Raw genomic sequence first — 14,367 nt, forward strand, 5'->3', positions numbered from 1 at the left:
TTGCCTGGAGAATCCCATGGACAGAGGAGCCTGGCAGGCTACAGTCCATGGGGTCGCAAAGAATCAAACACAACTGAAGTGACTTGGTACACATAGATGTCCAGATGCTCACCGTTACAGACATAACGTGACAGACATAAATAGCCTTGAAGCATAGATATCAGCAATGATAATTAGGAATTGATGAGTTTTGAGTATTGACTTTTCAAAAGTGTACATTATTTAATTGTGAGTTTCTGTAATTTAATTTTCTTTTATGGCTGTGTTGAGCAACCGGCACTCCAATCCCTGAAAATTTGCCAAGAGGCTCTTATGGGCTGGTATGAGCTGGCTCTGGCGTGCATGCAAGGCTGGCCACCCAGCCCAGGTTTAATGACCTTTTTATTCCTAGCGACTCTCTACCTTTAAATGATGTTTACTGTTTCTTGTCTGGCACCTCCTGCTAGGATGTAAGCTCTGTGATGAGAAGTGTTTACATTTGTCTGGCTTGTTCGTGGGCCTACTTCCAGTACCTAGGAACCATGCCCGGCGCATAGTAGGTGCCCAGTAAATAGTGATTCTTGAACGAAAATAAGAAAGAGAATGAGATTCATAACACAACGATGTCGTACAAATTTGAAGCAATCAATACGATGTGACAACCAGTGTATGCCAAGGAGGCACATTATTGCAGGCCCAGCTGGGCTGGTGCCTGTGGGAGAGGAGGGTATCCGGAGTCAGGGGGGGACAAGTAGAAATAAGTAAATAAAATGAGTTCAGGACCTGAACTCAAGGGTGTGATTAACTCAACTCTGCTCACCTAACATCTGATGAGGAAAAGGAGGACCTCTCCATTTGCACCGTGTTTTCCCAGGTAACAAGGTCGGTCTTTGCCCTGCCGGTCCTGGGCCTGGCAGTCCCTACTCGCCGGACCCCGAGAAGAGGCTGGGGGAGGGGTGGTCCTGCGCAGGGGGCCACACGGCAAGGCTGGGGTGTTTTCTTCCACCACACCAGGTACGGTGGATGGCGAGGGGGCGGACACCCAGGGGACAGCATGCGCCTCAGGACACCGCTCCTAGCTGGCCGTGATTGGACCGCTATGCCTGTCTGTTGAGTGCATTAGATGAATGGGTGAATGGAATTTAAGATTGTTAAAAAACTTTCTTTAAGCTTTTTATTTTGTATTGGGGTATAGCCGGTTAGGGCTTCTCTGATGGCTCAACGAGTAAAGAATCCGCCTGCCAATGCAGGAGACTCGGGTTCGATCCCTGGGTTGGGAAGATCCCCTGGAGAAGAAATAGCAACCCACTGCAGTATTCTTGCCTGGAGAATCCTCCCCCCCTGGACAGAGGAGCCTGGCGGGCTGCAGTCCAAAGGATCGCAAAGAATCGGACACGACTGAGCGGCTGAGCACGCAGGCAGAGCCGATTAACGTTGTAATAATTTCAGGCGAACAGCGGAGGGACTCAGCCTCACTGTACACATGTATCCTTTCTCTCCCAAACTCCCCTCCCACCCGGGCTGCCACATAACATTGAGCAGAGTCCCCTGTGATATACAGTAGGTCCTTGTTGTAGGATTGATAAAATTTTATTAATGGTATTTGTCTGGCTTTTAGAGACATTGAGAGCTTTGAAAATTGTCCTCTTTGGAATACGGTGCCAGTGCAATGCCTTTGTGTTCATGTGCCTGCTCTGGTGTCTCAGGAGTACCCTGGATAACGATGGGGAGGGTGTAGGGATGCAGGGAGAACCCCTGAAGGAACTGCTCTGGGAGAGGGGAGTTCTGAGCCAGGGGTCAGGATCAGGATGCTGGGGGTCCGAGGGAGGGGGCGCTGGGGGCTGGGTCTTGAGTGGGAGGGGCAGGGTCTTGGGGAGCATGTGGGCAGGTGATGTTCTGTCCCGCTGGCTATGATCTGCTCCTCATGGTTTCCTGGATCCAGGTGTGGTATTTGCACAGGTTGGTGTAGACGCCGGGGTAACCGGGCTGGGCACAGCGCTCCATCCCCCAGGACACGAGACCCTGGAGCTGCCCTTCGCACACCAGGGGTCCCCCGGAGTCACCCTGACGGGGAGAGGCGGAGACAGAGACACCCGTGGACCGATGGCCAGAGCCCCAGCCGTGGGGAGCCCGAGAGGCAAAGATGTGGGGGGTGGGCTGAGACCCGCCCCCCTGCCCGGGCAGGGCCTCTGGAGGTCTCAGCCCCTGGGGCTTGGGGTCCCGTGTCCTCTGTGTCTCTTGGGCTCCTCTTCATCTAAGCTCTGCGTCTAGAAAACTGCATGTGTGTTTCCACACGGCGTGTCTCTGGAGCCGTTGCTCGGGGATGGATTAAGGCCTCCAGACCCTGAGCAAGCTCTCCAGGGGCCCACATGTAACGATGGCAATGACTGCGGTGGTCGGAGCTCTGCACTCTTGCCATGGACGAGCTCACCCCATTCCACCCCGTCCTGCTGCCCCCGTGGGACAGGTGAGGAAACCGGAGCCCGGAAGGTTACGTCCACACCCAAGGGCGAATAGCTAGGAGACAGCCTGGCTGTGACAACCTCTCTTGGTCTCTGGGGGTGGGAGGGGGGCCTCCCCTGATCTTCCTGCTCCTGAGGTCCTCTCATACCTAAGTCTCAGCCCCGAACAAGCTCCCTGCCCAGGCTTTCTCCCTGGGGCTCACCTGACAAGAGTCCTTCCCGCCTTGGGGGACCCCTGCACAGACCATGCCTGGGGTGATGGCTCCAGAGTAGGCCCGTCGACACTCCTGATCCGAGAAGATGTTGATGTTCACGCATTGCAGAGAGTTGGGGTACCTGGCTGAGAGGGGGCGGCATTGAGGTGTTAAAATGAGGTCTACTCTCCAATAGGACCCAGAAGTCTGGGCCTGAGACCCTCCTCCCTCAGACTCGGGACTCAGCCCCCCAGCCCCTCCGCCCTCAGACCCAGGGGTCCAGACCCCCAGCCCCTCCTCCCTCAGACCCGAGGGTCCAGCCCGAAGCCTCTCGTTCCCGATGCAGGACCCCTCACCAACAGGACTGGAGATGGTGCCCCAGCCCGACACAAGGCAGGAGGAGCCCACGCCGGCGCAGGAACGGGCCACGGAGATGGGCCGCACCCCCCGTCCCAGCCGAGCGGGCCGCTCCAGCCGCAGCAGCATCAGGTCGTTGTCATTGGTCCGCGAGTTGTACTGGGGGTGCGGCACCTGGCGGGCCACGCGCAGCACCTGCTGTGTGGCCTCCCAGACCTTCAGGTTGTGCTTGCCCAGGGAGACTCGAAGGATCCTGGCCCGAGACCCCCGAGAGTGGTGCTGCTCAGGATGTGAGCTGAGACCCCGCCCCACCATCCAGCGATGCTCCCACCCCTGGGGACGAGTCTTCCTCCAGGCTGACCCTCCCCATGGGCTTCTCAGGTGGCTCAGCGGTAAAGAATCACCCTGCCGATGCAGGAGACACCAGAGATGCGGGCTCCATCCCTGGGTCGGGAAGATCCCCTGGAGGAGGGCGTGGCAACCCACTCCAGTATCCTTGCCTGGAGAATCCCCATGGACAGAGGGGCCTGGCGGGCTATAGTCCAGGTTCACAAAGAGTTGGACATGGCTGAGCACACACACATAACCCTCGCTCTAATTGCAGGCAGAGTGTTTCCTGGAATCTTGGACACTTTCCCCCGGCCTGGACACTCTCTGGGCCCAGTCTTATATCCTCCCTTCCCCTGGTGGACTGTGCTCTGCCTTCTGAGGTTTGCGGGTTGCTGGCTCTGCCCTAGGGTATGCGCCTGGGTCAAGACTCTGTGTTCTAAAGTGAGGCTCTGAGCTGTGGCTGTAGGTTCTAAATCAAATCGATCTTCTGGAGTAGGCGCCAGGGCAGCTCCATTGTATTTCCAGCCTGGCCTTTGGGCTCTTGACACCCTAAACTTTTGACTCGAAGCTTGGAGTTGTGTTCTAGATTAAATCTAGATGCTAGCATACTTTCTAGATACTGGTGTGAGCTCCAGGTTCTAGGTTAAGTTCTGGGTTCTTGATGAAGCTCTGGTTTAAGACGTGGGTTGGGGACAGTGACTTGAGCTCTGTGGTCCAGCTGGCCTCAGGGTTCTAAACAGCAGCCTGCATTCTTGATATTAGGTTGGGTTCTGCTTTAGATCAAATTACAGGTGATAGTCTGTGGATTCTTGGTTCAAGATTCTGATCTGAGCCTTTGATCTCAGGTTGGGCTCTAGGTTCTAGAAGGAGCTCCAGACTATGGTCAGGATCCCAGGTTCTAGATGTTGGTTTCCATTCTGGGCTTTACGTTCTAGACTCTGGGCCCTTAGTTCTACCCTGAACTTCAGTTTATGGTGTTAAATCTGGTTTGTGAGCACTGGGTGAGCTTTTGTCTGGACTTTGATTTCTAGTGTGGGGTCCAAGTTTAGGTCTAGAATCTGGGAAGGGCCCTGGGCTCTCTATGAAGCTTTAGATTATGGTCTTCATTCTGGGATGGAGAGAACAGGTTGAGGTCTGGTTTTAGACTCCTCAAAGAAGAGCTGTAGACTAGACTCTGGATTACATGTTGGATCTAGAACAAACTCCAGGTTCTGTCTTTATCCCATGCTCTGAGCTGCAAGTAGGTTTCCAGATTCATGGCTGGACGGTGGGTTCTGAACCTGACTCTGGATCCCAGGCAGTTTTCTGAGAGGGGTCCTGAGTGTCTGAAGGTAGCTGTGTCCCGAATTCAACCACCACTCCCAATCTTAGTCTCTATGTGGAGGCTGGCCTCTGGATGGATGTCAGGTTTTGTGTTAGGTTCTAGATTCTGTGCAGGACTCTAAGCTGGTGTATGGGTTCCAACCGGCTTCCCAGGTGGCTCAATGGTAAAGAATCCACCCGTCAAAGTATGAGATGCAGGTTCGATCCCTGGGTCAGGAAGATCCCCTGGAGGAGGACACGGCAACCCACTCCAGTATTCTTGCCTGGAAAAATCCTGTGGACAGAGCAGCCTGTTGGGTTACCATCCACAGAGACCCAAAGCATCAGACACGACTGAACGACCAAGCACATGAACATGGTTTCTAAGCAGTTGATCTGCTTTTAGAATCTAAAAGCAGATTCTAGATTCATGGCTGGGTTCCATGTTCTGGGTCTGTGGTTCTAGGCTCTTATCTAGACCCCAAACCCAGCTGGCACCCTGGATTGTACACAGGGCTAGACTCTGGAATTCACTTGGCAGAAGAATCAGGAAGGGACCACTCACGGGCGGGCGCAGTGAGCAGCGGTGATGACCCACTGGTCGGACAGCAGGGACCCTCCACAGAGGAAACGATGCTGGGGGCCTTGCAGGAGGGCTGCCTGCCACGGTTGGGAGCTCTGGGTGCAAGTGTAGCCACCGATTATCTTGTTCTCATTCCCTTGGTTCTGGGCCATGGCTAGGAGTAGGCAAGGGTGAGCTGGAGTGGGGGGAGCAGGTAAACTAAGGCTCTCCACCCAACCCCTAGCTCTCTAGGCTGTCCGGAACCCACAAGTCCCCCCTGTGTTGCCTAATCCTTAACCCACCCATCTTTATGTACCCCCACCCTGTATGAGATATGCCCAACAGTGCCCCCAGTATTGTCCCGACACGACCAGGGAGTTTTCTGACACCCCCTCACCCCCAGGCACCTCCATAGCACCTATTATGAGGTCCCAGAACCACCTCATCCATGGTCCTGACACTACCGCCCTTGACTCCGCTTTCCTACGCATGCTTTCTATGATCACTTTATGCAGTACGCCACAGCTCCGCTCAGTTATCCTCCAGCACCATCGGGGAGCTCCCTGTCCCTTCCCCAGACTTCTTACTCTGTGTGTGGTCCCCCAGGATCACACAGGGCCCCCAGGTTCCCTGCCTCCGTACACCCACTCTGCATGCCACACCACTCCCCCGCCAGGAGCCCACCACCCCATCATCATTTCTGCCATCACTTCTGATTAGTTCTTCCCTCACACAATCAACAGGGCTTCAGTGGTAAAGAATCTGCCTGCCATTTAAGAGACAAAGGTTCGATCCCTGTGTTGGGAAGATCCCCTGGAGGAGGAAATGGCAACCCAGTCTAGTATTCTTGCCTGGGAAATCCCAGGGACAGAGGAGCCTGGTGGGCTACAGTCCACGGGGTCACAAAGAGGCGGGCACGGCTGAGCGAGTAGACGACAGTGCAGTCAGCAAGTGTCCTGCTGGTACTTTCTCATAAGACTCGGTCAGGACCTGACTGTTCTGCTCAGTTCCTCCCTTGATTTCTCACTATCTCTTGATGTTGTTCAGTTGCTCAGTCATGTCCGACTCTTCACTGTCCCCTACAAGTCCCTGGACCCTGCGGTATTCTAACACCTCCACCACTTAGAACCTGGGCCTTCCTCTAGCACGCTCCTCAACCACGGTCCCCAGACTATTCCCTACCCCTCTTGCCAGGTGAGCATCTCAGGTCCCCAGGGCCCTTCCCCATCTCCCCGGCCCTTCTCAGAGTCCAGCCCCCTGCCCACCCACTGTCTTACCTACAGCCAAGATCTGAAGAGCCATCAGCAGGAGAAACATTCTGAGGGCTGGCGGCTGGATTCTGGCAAATGCAGAGAGAAAGTGAGGGTCAAGGAAGCTGCAAGAGACCTAGAGGTTATGGGTCAGAGAGGCTCTTAGAGACTGAGACCCTTAGGGACCTGGTTGGGGGACAGAAGAGAGGCCAGAGACCAGGAGGGCAGGGTCTGGGGCAGGGGTTGCTCCTTGGTGGCTGGAGAGGATGCTGAGAAGGGCTCAGGGCTTGCCTTGATGTCTCCTGTCTGTGGAGTGGGGGTGGCGTCTGCTTCCTTGTCACTCGCCGAGGCCTTTTATCCCTGGTCTGAGTAGCTGGCCCTGCTCCTTCCTCCACCCTTCTGAGGTTTTTTATTTCCTTTTTTTTTTATTGCCTATTTCCCACTCCAGGATCCCCATCCCATCTCCTCCCATCTCCTCTCTGGCTGGAGAAGCAGCCACAATTGTTCACGAGAACCTGCCTACCTGGCGGGGGAAGGTGTTACAATCTGGGAGGAACCCAGGGAGGGGGGAAGTCCGGGGCAGGGTGGACGAGTGGGGTGGGGTGGGGGGACTCGGGGGAAGGTGCTGGGAGGGGCCGGGAGAGGGAGGGACAGAGGCAGAGAGAGAGAGAGAGGCTGCCCCGGGAGCAGAGAGAGGTGAGGAAATGCGAGAGAAGTAGCAATAGGAAGGCAGAGGGCGAGGGAGAGGAATACGGGCCAGAGAGACCTGTGAGAGGTGGGGAGACTTTAGGGAGATGGAGACTAGGGATGGGGAAGAAGGAGGCCGACAGAAAAAGGCAGGATGGGTGGGAGCGGGGCGCAGGGACAGGGATTCACGGAGAGATGAGTGTGGGAAAACGAGAGACAGAAGAAGAGAAACAGAAGGAAGGAGGGGAAGACAGAATCGACACAGGCAGAGAGAAGGAGGAAAAAGCACATAGAGACACAAGCAGCAGAGGTGCCCAACCCCCCCCCCCCCCCCACACACACACGTGAGGGATGGCAGTGGAGAGGACGGGGAAGGCCCAGAGATGGCGAGGGAGGACGTGGAGATCCCGAGAAGAGATCGGGCAGAGGATGGGGGAGACGGAGCGAAGGTCACGGAGGGCCTTTGAGAAGGAGGGGAGACGGGGAGGTAGAGATGAGAGGTGACAGCCGCAGAGGAACAGAGAGGGGCTGGGAGTGGGGCTGGGGGCACCAAGGTTCTAGGCATCCTGTCTCCCACACGTTCTCATCCTGTGGTCCTCGTGGCCCTGAAAAGTGGGGGAGCAGGGGCCCCGGCAAGGAGTGGGGAAGGGAGGGTCAGGGCAGAACTGGTGCCCCCCCAACTCAGGCTCTGCAGAGAGGTCAGGGGAGAGTGGGATAGAAGGACCCAGAGAGAAGGGGAAGGGACCCAGAGAGAGTGGGGACAGAGACCCAGGGAGAGCAGGAGAGACGGAGTGATGAGATGGGGAATGGGCCTGGGCTTGGGGGACCCATCCTAACTGTTGGGCAGGGCCGCGCCACCCTCAGCCCCTCCCCCAGCCTCTTAAATTCCCTAAAGACGGCAATGTGTCTCAGGGGAGTCGGTTCGGGTCTGGACCACCTCACGGTGACTCAGGAGGTCAGCTGTCCGCACTCTCCCCGCCGCCCCCCAGTCCCCTCCCCAACCCCGGGGGTCTGGCTCCCAAACCACTTTCCTCCCCTCTCCACCTGGACTGCTGCTCCCCCACCCCCTGCATAGGCGCTCAGCTCCCCCTTCAACTGGCCTTGCAGAGAGGCCACACTGCTTCGGGCTGAAAACCTTGGTTCAAGCTCTGGTAGACCAGAAGGGTGAGATGCCCAAACGAGAAGCCCTTCCGCCAAGAAAGAATTCTCTGGGGACAAGGCGGGGTTGGGGAGGGGTGAGGGGGTGGGGGGTGGAACAGGCAGCTGCTCTGTGAGGGCTCAGATGCTGTAGTGGGTTTTGTTGTTGTTTTGGCATGCAGAATCTTAGTTCCTTGACCAGGGGTTGAACCCCTGTCCCCCCTGCCTTGAGAGCATGGAGGTTTTTTGTTTTTTTTATTTTTTTAATTTTAATTTCATTTAATGTTTTACATTCCATTTTATAATTTATTTTTAATTGGAGGATAATTGCCTTACAGCGTGTCAGTTTCTGCCTGTGTAACAACGTGAATCAGCCTTATGTATGAATATGTCCCCTCTCTCCAGAGCTTCCCTCCCGCCCCCGTCCCACCCGTGTAGGTCATCACAGAGCACTGCGCTGAGCTCCCTGAGCTATAAAGCAGCTTCCCACTGGCTATTTCACACGTGTGCGCAGTCTTCTCTGACTCTTTGCGGCCCCAGGGACTGTAGCTCGCCAGGCTCCTCCGTCCTCCACCTTCTCCAGGCAAGAATACCGGAGTGGGTTGCTGTGCCCTCCTGCAGGGAATCTTCCCAACCCAGGGATTGAACCCCTGTCCCCAGCATTTGCAGGTGGATTGTTCATCGCTGTACTGCCAGGGAGGCCCCAGAAGGCTGTAATTTGAGGGACTCACAGGGATCCTCTGCTGAGCTGGAAGATAAACCCGAGATCTCCTCTTCCCAGAAAGAAAATGCAGCTTAAGCAGAAGGCCTCAGTAAGACCCAGGGAGCCCAGGAAAAACGTGCTGGGGACGTGGCCACAAAGAGGGCTCAGCTCACTGCCTTATCTCCCCACCCCAGCCCCGAGCCCCCTCAGCGTCACTGCTGGGTTATTTGTCCCCTTCCAGCCACACTCCGTCCTGGGCTGCCTTGCTCCCACTCCACCCATTACAGGGGTCCTCAAAAAATATTTGATGAATGAATGAATGGACACATGGCCACAATCCTTGCCTTCTAGGAGCTCACTGTCTGGCAGGAGAGGTCAAAGAGACAACGGGGTAAACTCAGTCCAGTGTGACGTGTGTTCTGATTGGATGGAGGGGACTACTGAAGGTTCTGATGAAGCCTCAGGAGTGGGGAACGGGCTCCCAGAGGGTGGGCTTTCTAAGTCGGGCCCTGCGGATGAGTCGGAGCTCACCAGGGGCATGGACGCAGTGAGGAGAGCAGCTCTGAGTACTGGAGGACGGGGCAGAGCTCAGAGTGCTAGGGGGAGAAGGGATCCCCCAGTGATTCTCAGCGGGGGAGGGAAGCGCTCTTAGGGTCGTCACTGCAGACCTGGGCTGCCTCTGAGGGGAGCTGTCTGGTTAGAGACAGTGGTGGGGTGTCACTAGCACTGACGGAAGGTGCTGGAAACCGGAGCGCTGCGGCACTCACGTGGAGTGCTTGAATAGAATGAAAAGACCTGGGGCGTCTGCTCGAGACCCCAAGGAAGACCCCCAGCTTAGGGGGCAGGGGGGCTGAGAAGGAGAAATGGAAGAGCTAAGAAGGAAACCAGGAGAGGGTGGCGTCAGGGAAGCGGAGATGAATTTTAAGAAGAGAGTGGCACGAGGGTTGGACCCAGCGAGGTGGCCACTGGCACTGGGGGCTTTTTCTGTTTCTTCTTTTTTCTTCTGGCCTTGTGGCATGTGGCATCTTACTTCCCCAGCCAGGGATCGCACCCGGGTGCCCTGCAGTGGAAGGTAGATTCTCAACGCGTGGACCACCAGGGAAGTCCTCATTTACAGCATTGAGTGTACAGTCCAGTGGCAAGAAATACTTTCACTTGGTTGTGCAACCATTACTGTCATCTGTCTCCAAAACCTTTTCATCTCCTCTGACTTCAGGTCTGTCCCCATGAAACACCAGCATCCCATCCTCCCTGCCCCAGGCCCTGGTAGACTCCATTCTACTTTCTGTGTCTATGAATTTGACTACTCCGAAATAGGTATTTCACATTTCAGTGAGCATAATGCCCTCAAGGTTCATGTGAGATGCTGTAACGCATCAGAATTTCCTTCCTTTTTAATAATTAATCCGGTTATTTCCTCTTTGGCGGCACTGGGTCTTCATTGCTGCACACGGGCTTTCTCTAGCTGTGGTGAGTGGGGGCTCCTCTCTCGTTGTGGCGTGGGGGCTTCTCACTGTGGTGGCTTCTTTTGTTGCGGAGCATGGGCCCTAGGGAGCACAGGTTTCAGGAGTTGTGGCGCATGGGCTTAGGTGCTCTGTGGCGTGCGGAATGTTCCCGGACCAGGGATCGAACCCGTGTCGCCTGTCCTGGCAGATGGATCCTTAACCACTGGACCACCAGGGCAGTCTTCCTGTATTTTTCTTTTCTCCTTCCTTTTAAAGGCTGGATCACACACCTTCGTATGGATGGGCCACGTTTTGTGTATCCAGGTAACTGTTTTTTAAGAGTTATTTTGGGCGCAGCTTGTTGCCATGTTAGGGGCGAGTGTTTATGTACATTTTTTGGCTCTGCTGGGGCTTTGCTGCAGTGCGTGGGCTTCTCCCGCGGTGGCTTCTCTCGTTGCGGAGCAGGGGCTCCGGGCACGCGGGCTGAGCAGTTGCAGTCCCCGCGTCTACAGCACAGGCGCAACCGTTGTGGCGTGCAGGTGCGGCTGCCCCGTGGCACGTGGGATTTCCTGGTGGTCCAGTGGTTAAGCAGCCGCCTGGCAACGCAGGGGACACTGGTTCGGTCCCTGGCCTGAGAAGATCCCAGGTCACTTTCTTAATGTGGGTTAGTTTCTTTCATCCTCCTTCCCTCCCCCTGCCTCTCTCCTTCTTCCTCTCCCTCCTTCCCTTCAACAAATATTTTTTGAGTACCTACTATACATCAGTCACGGTTCTAAGCGCTGGAAAGTGGAAAGTGTGTTTGACTCTTTGCGACCCCAGGGACTATATAGTCCATGGAATTCTCCAGGCCGGAATACTGGAGTGCGTAGCCTTTCCCTTCTCCAGGGGATCTCCCCAACCCAGGGATCGAACCCAGGTCTCCCGCGTTTGCGGGTGGATTCTTTACCAGCTGAGCCACAAGGGAAGCCCAAGAATGGAGTGGGTAGTCTTTCCCTTCTGCAGGGGATCTTCCTGACCCAAGAATCAAACAAGGCTCTCCTGCATTGCAGGCGAATTCTTTACCAACTGAGCTATCAGGGAAGCCGGCTGAGCGCTGAGGATATGGCATATGCCTCACTGATACTTAAATCCTGGAAGCAAAAGAAAGTTAAATTAATACATAGTATCACAAGTCATGAGTGCTAAGAAGAATAAGAAAGCTGAGAGGGGACTTCCCTGGTGGTCTAATGGTTAAGACTTCATCTCGATCTGTAGGGGAAGAGCTAAGATCCCACATGCCACACAGGCAAACAAAACAAAACCAAAACATAAAACAGAAACAATATTGTAACAAATTCAATAAAGACTTCAAAAATGATCCACCTAAAAAAAAAATCTTAAAAGAAGCAGGGAGGAGGTCAGGGTCGGGGGAGGCGCTCTTTGAGCAAAGACCTGAAGGTCGGGAGGGACATGGGGGTGGGGGGACACTGTGGGGGGATGGCAGCACCTGCAGAGGTTCTGGACTGTAAGGGGGTCTGATGCGCCTGGGGACCAGCGGGGAGCCCAGTGTAGCTGGAGAAGCTGAGCCAGGGGAGAGAAGAGAAGGGGATGAGTGCAGTGAGGTGGTGGGGAGTCCACCCTCCCTGGGCTAGGTACTATTCTGAGCCGGTTTTACAGCCTGAGGAAGGAGGCTGGGGGAGTGGGGAGTGGCCCGTCCGAGGTCAATCCACCGGTAAGCGCCGGAGCGCACTGGGCTCCCAGACCCTCTGAACCCTCTCTATCGTCTCCGTGATTTGAGCGTCAGTTTCATCTGAGCCTTTACTTGTGTGTCCAATGCTGTTTTAACGCATGTTTCGTCAATTACCTCGCCGAACCCTTCCCACGGCCTCGTGAGAAAGGTGTTTTTATTTTCTTCCGCACGCAGGTGGGGAAGCGGAGTCGCCAGTCCACGGTTATGCAAAGCGGAGCGGTGGCACCATCGTCCGAACCCAGGCGGCGGGCTCTTCCCCACCGCAGGGAGCGGATGCCTGAGAACGCTGGGGCGGAGGGTGAGCCGCCCCGGCGGGGGATTAGCCCCAGACAGAAGGAAGGACGCCTCTCCCATTGTTCGGGGAGGAAGCCGGAAGGGGTGGGGTCGGGGGTGGGGGTCAGGTGGCCGGGAGGCTCGGGCCAGCTCATCCCGTCTCCAGGGGGCACCTGCTTGGGGAGGTGAGGGTGGCGGGTAGGTTCCCAGGTGAGGTTGGCGATCAGGAATTGAACAGCGGCCTCTTCGGAGCAGCTGAATGGCTCTTGTTCTGTTTGCCTCCAGCAAAGAGCAGGCGCGTGCAGGGCTGGGTGACTGGGGGGAGAGATGCTGAGAGCCGGGCGATTAAGACAGTGGGGGGCCCCTGTGGCGTTAAGAGGGCCGACGGTGAGTGTAAAGGAGGTGCAGACGGAAGGGGCTTGGTTGGTGGAGGGGCCGGGGTGTCTTGGAGGTGAACAAACAGGTACGGCAGAGCTCCGGAAGCATGGGAGGGAGGCTGTGGTCAGGAAGTGGGATGTGGGATTTTGTGGGGTTTTAGAGGTGGAGCTCCTCTGGATGCAGATAGAGGCTAGGGTGTAACCTTGGGAATGAGTGATGGGCCAGGTAGACTCTGGCCGCCTCAGGGGACTGTGAAACCCCCCAGGGGGCTGGGGGGGGTCCTCTCTCCAGGGGCTCCTGATTCCCTGTTAGCAGATGCCTGTCTCGACCTCCACTTATAAATACAAATCTGGCAGGTTGCCTAGGACTTTGCCTGCATTATCACCTTTAATTCTTGCAAGAGCTGTATGAGGCTGGGGTCAGGGCTCGTGTTAGGATGATGGGAGGGATGAGGAAGCCGGTTCTCGGTAGTCCTTTGTGCAAATGGCATTAGCTGGGATCAGAATTTGGGTCATCTGGCTGTTAAATGCTACGCCATTCAGTCCCCAAATCTGTCTCCATACCGTTCATGGGCAAGGAGTTCTCCGCTGCATCCCTGTCTCCTGGTACAGCCCCAGAGAGTGCTTGCAAGGAATGCTTCTGGGATGTGCAAATTCACCCTGGGACTTCCCTGGTGGTCCAGTGGTTAGGGCTTAACTCTTTGATTTCAGGGGGCATGGGTTTGATCCTAGGTCAGGGAACTAAGATCTTCTTGTTGTTCAGTCACGAAGTCATGTCTCACTCTTCATGACCCCAAGGACTGCAGCACGCCAGGCCTCCCTGTCCTTCACCAACTCTAGGAGTTTGCTCAAAGCCATGTCCATTGAGTCAGTGATGCCATCCAACCATTTCATCCTCTGCCGCTCCCTTTCATCCTGCCCTCCATCTTTCCCAGCATCAGGGTCTTTTCCAATGAGTCACCTTTTCGAATCAGGTGGCCAAAGTATTGGAGCTTCAGCATCACTCCTGAGATCTGCACGCTGCCAAAAAGACAAACGAGCCAGTCCCTGACCTTTGCCTTCTGTCCCCGTCAGCTCTTGGCTGACAGTTTCTCTTGTGCCTCCCAAGCGCCACATCTCACTTATTCCCTGCACCAGCCCTAGAGGTGCATATAATCACTCCCATTCTACAGATGAGGAAACAGAGAAAGAAGGTCAGTTGCCCAACAAGCTAGAGGCGGAGCTGGGACTCGAATCCCAGCCTGTCTGGCTCCATGCCCCTCTGCTGCTGACCTCGAGTGTCCCTAGGATTACCTAGTCTCTCTGGATAATCCCTGAGATGGCTCTGAGTCAGCCTGTATCTGCTACGTGCCAGGCAGCTTCCATATGCACGCCTGAGCGCCCCTGATGCCCCGTCAACAACCAGCGAACAGCCCTGCCCCACCTCCCTCTCCCGTCTCCATCATCAAGCACTTGTTTCCCTTTGTAGGTGATGACACCACCCTCTCCCCAGTTGCTTCCGTCAAGAGCTGGGAGTGGTCCTTGATCCCACCCTCACTCCCACTTCCCACTTTGGCAATTCCTGTCACCTTAGCGCCAAA

At 55.6% G+C, this 14,367-nt stretch overlaps 1 protein-coding gene across 4 annotated transcripts; it reads right to left on the reverse strand.

Annotated features, from left to right (window-relative positions):
* Positions 1 to 1,535: 1,535 nt before the first annotated feature.
* KLK14 (kallikrein related peptidase 14) lies at positions 1,536 to 8,780 on the reverse strand. Of its 4 annotated transcripts, none has more exons than XM_043899972.1 (6): positions 8,763 to 8,780; positions 6,464 to 6,525; positions 5,190 to 5,361; positions 2,992 to 3,245; positions 2,645 to 2,781; positions 1,536 to 2,043 (listed from the first exon to the last, which is right to left on the reverse strand). In XM_043899972.1, the coding sequence occupies exons 2-6, from the start codon at positions 6,501 to 6,503 to the stop codon at positions 1,888 to 1,890; spliced, it is 759 nt and encodes a 252-aa protein (XP_043755907.1). In that variant the 5' UTR covers positions 6,504 to 6,525; positions 8,763 to 8,780; the 3' UTR covers positions 1,536 to 1,887. The 4 variants fall into 4 exon arrangements, with proteins under 4 accessions (XP_043755907.1, XP_043755910.1, XP_043755906.1 ...); XM_043899975.1 differs by lacking the exon at positions 8,763 to 8,780 and adding an exon at positions 6,960 to 6,977; XM_043899971.1 differs by lacking the exon at positions 8,763 to 8,780 and adding an exon at positions 6,728 to 6,869.
* Between the last annotated feature and the right edge of the window lie 5,587 nt (positions 8,781 to 14,367).

This window comes from Cervus elaphus, chromosome 4 (assembly GCF_910594005.1).
Source record: "Cervus elaphus chromosome 4, mCerEla1.1, whole genome shotgun sequence".
Classification (NCBI taxonomy): Eukaryota; Metazoa; Chordata; class Mammalia; order Artiodactyla; family Cervidae; genus Cervus; species Cervus elaphus.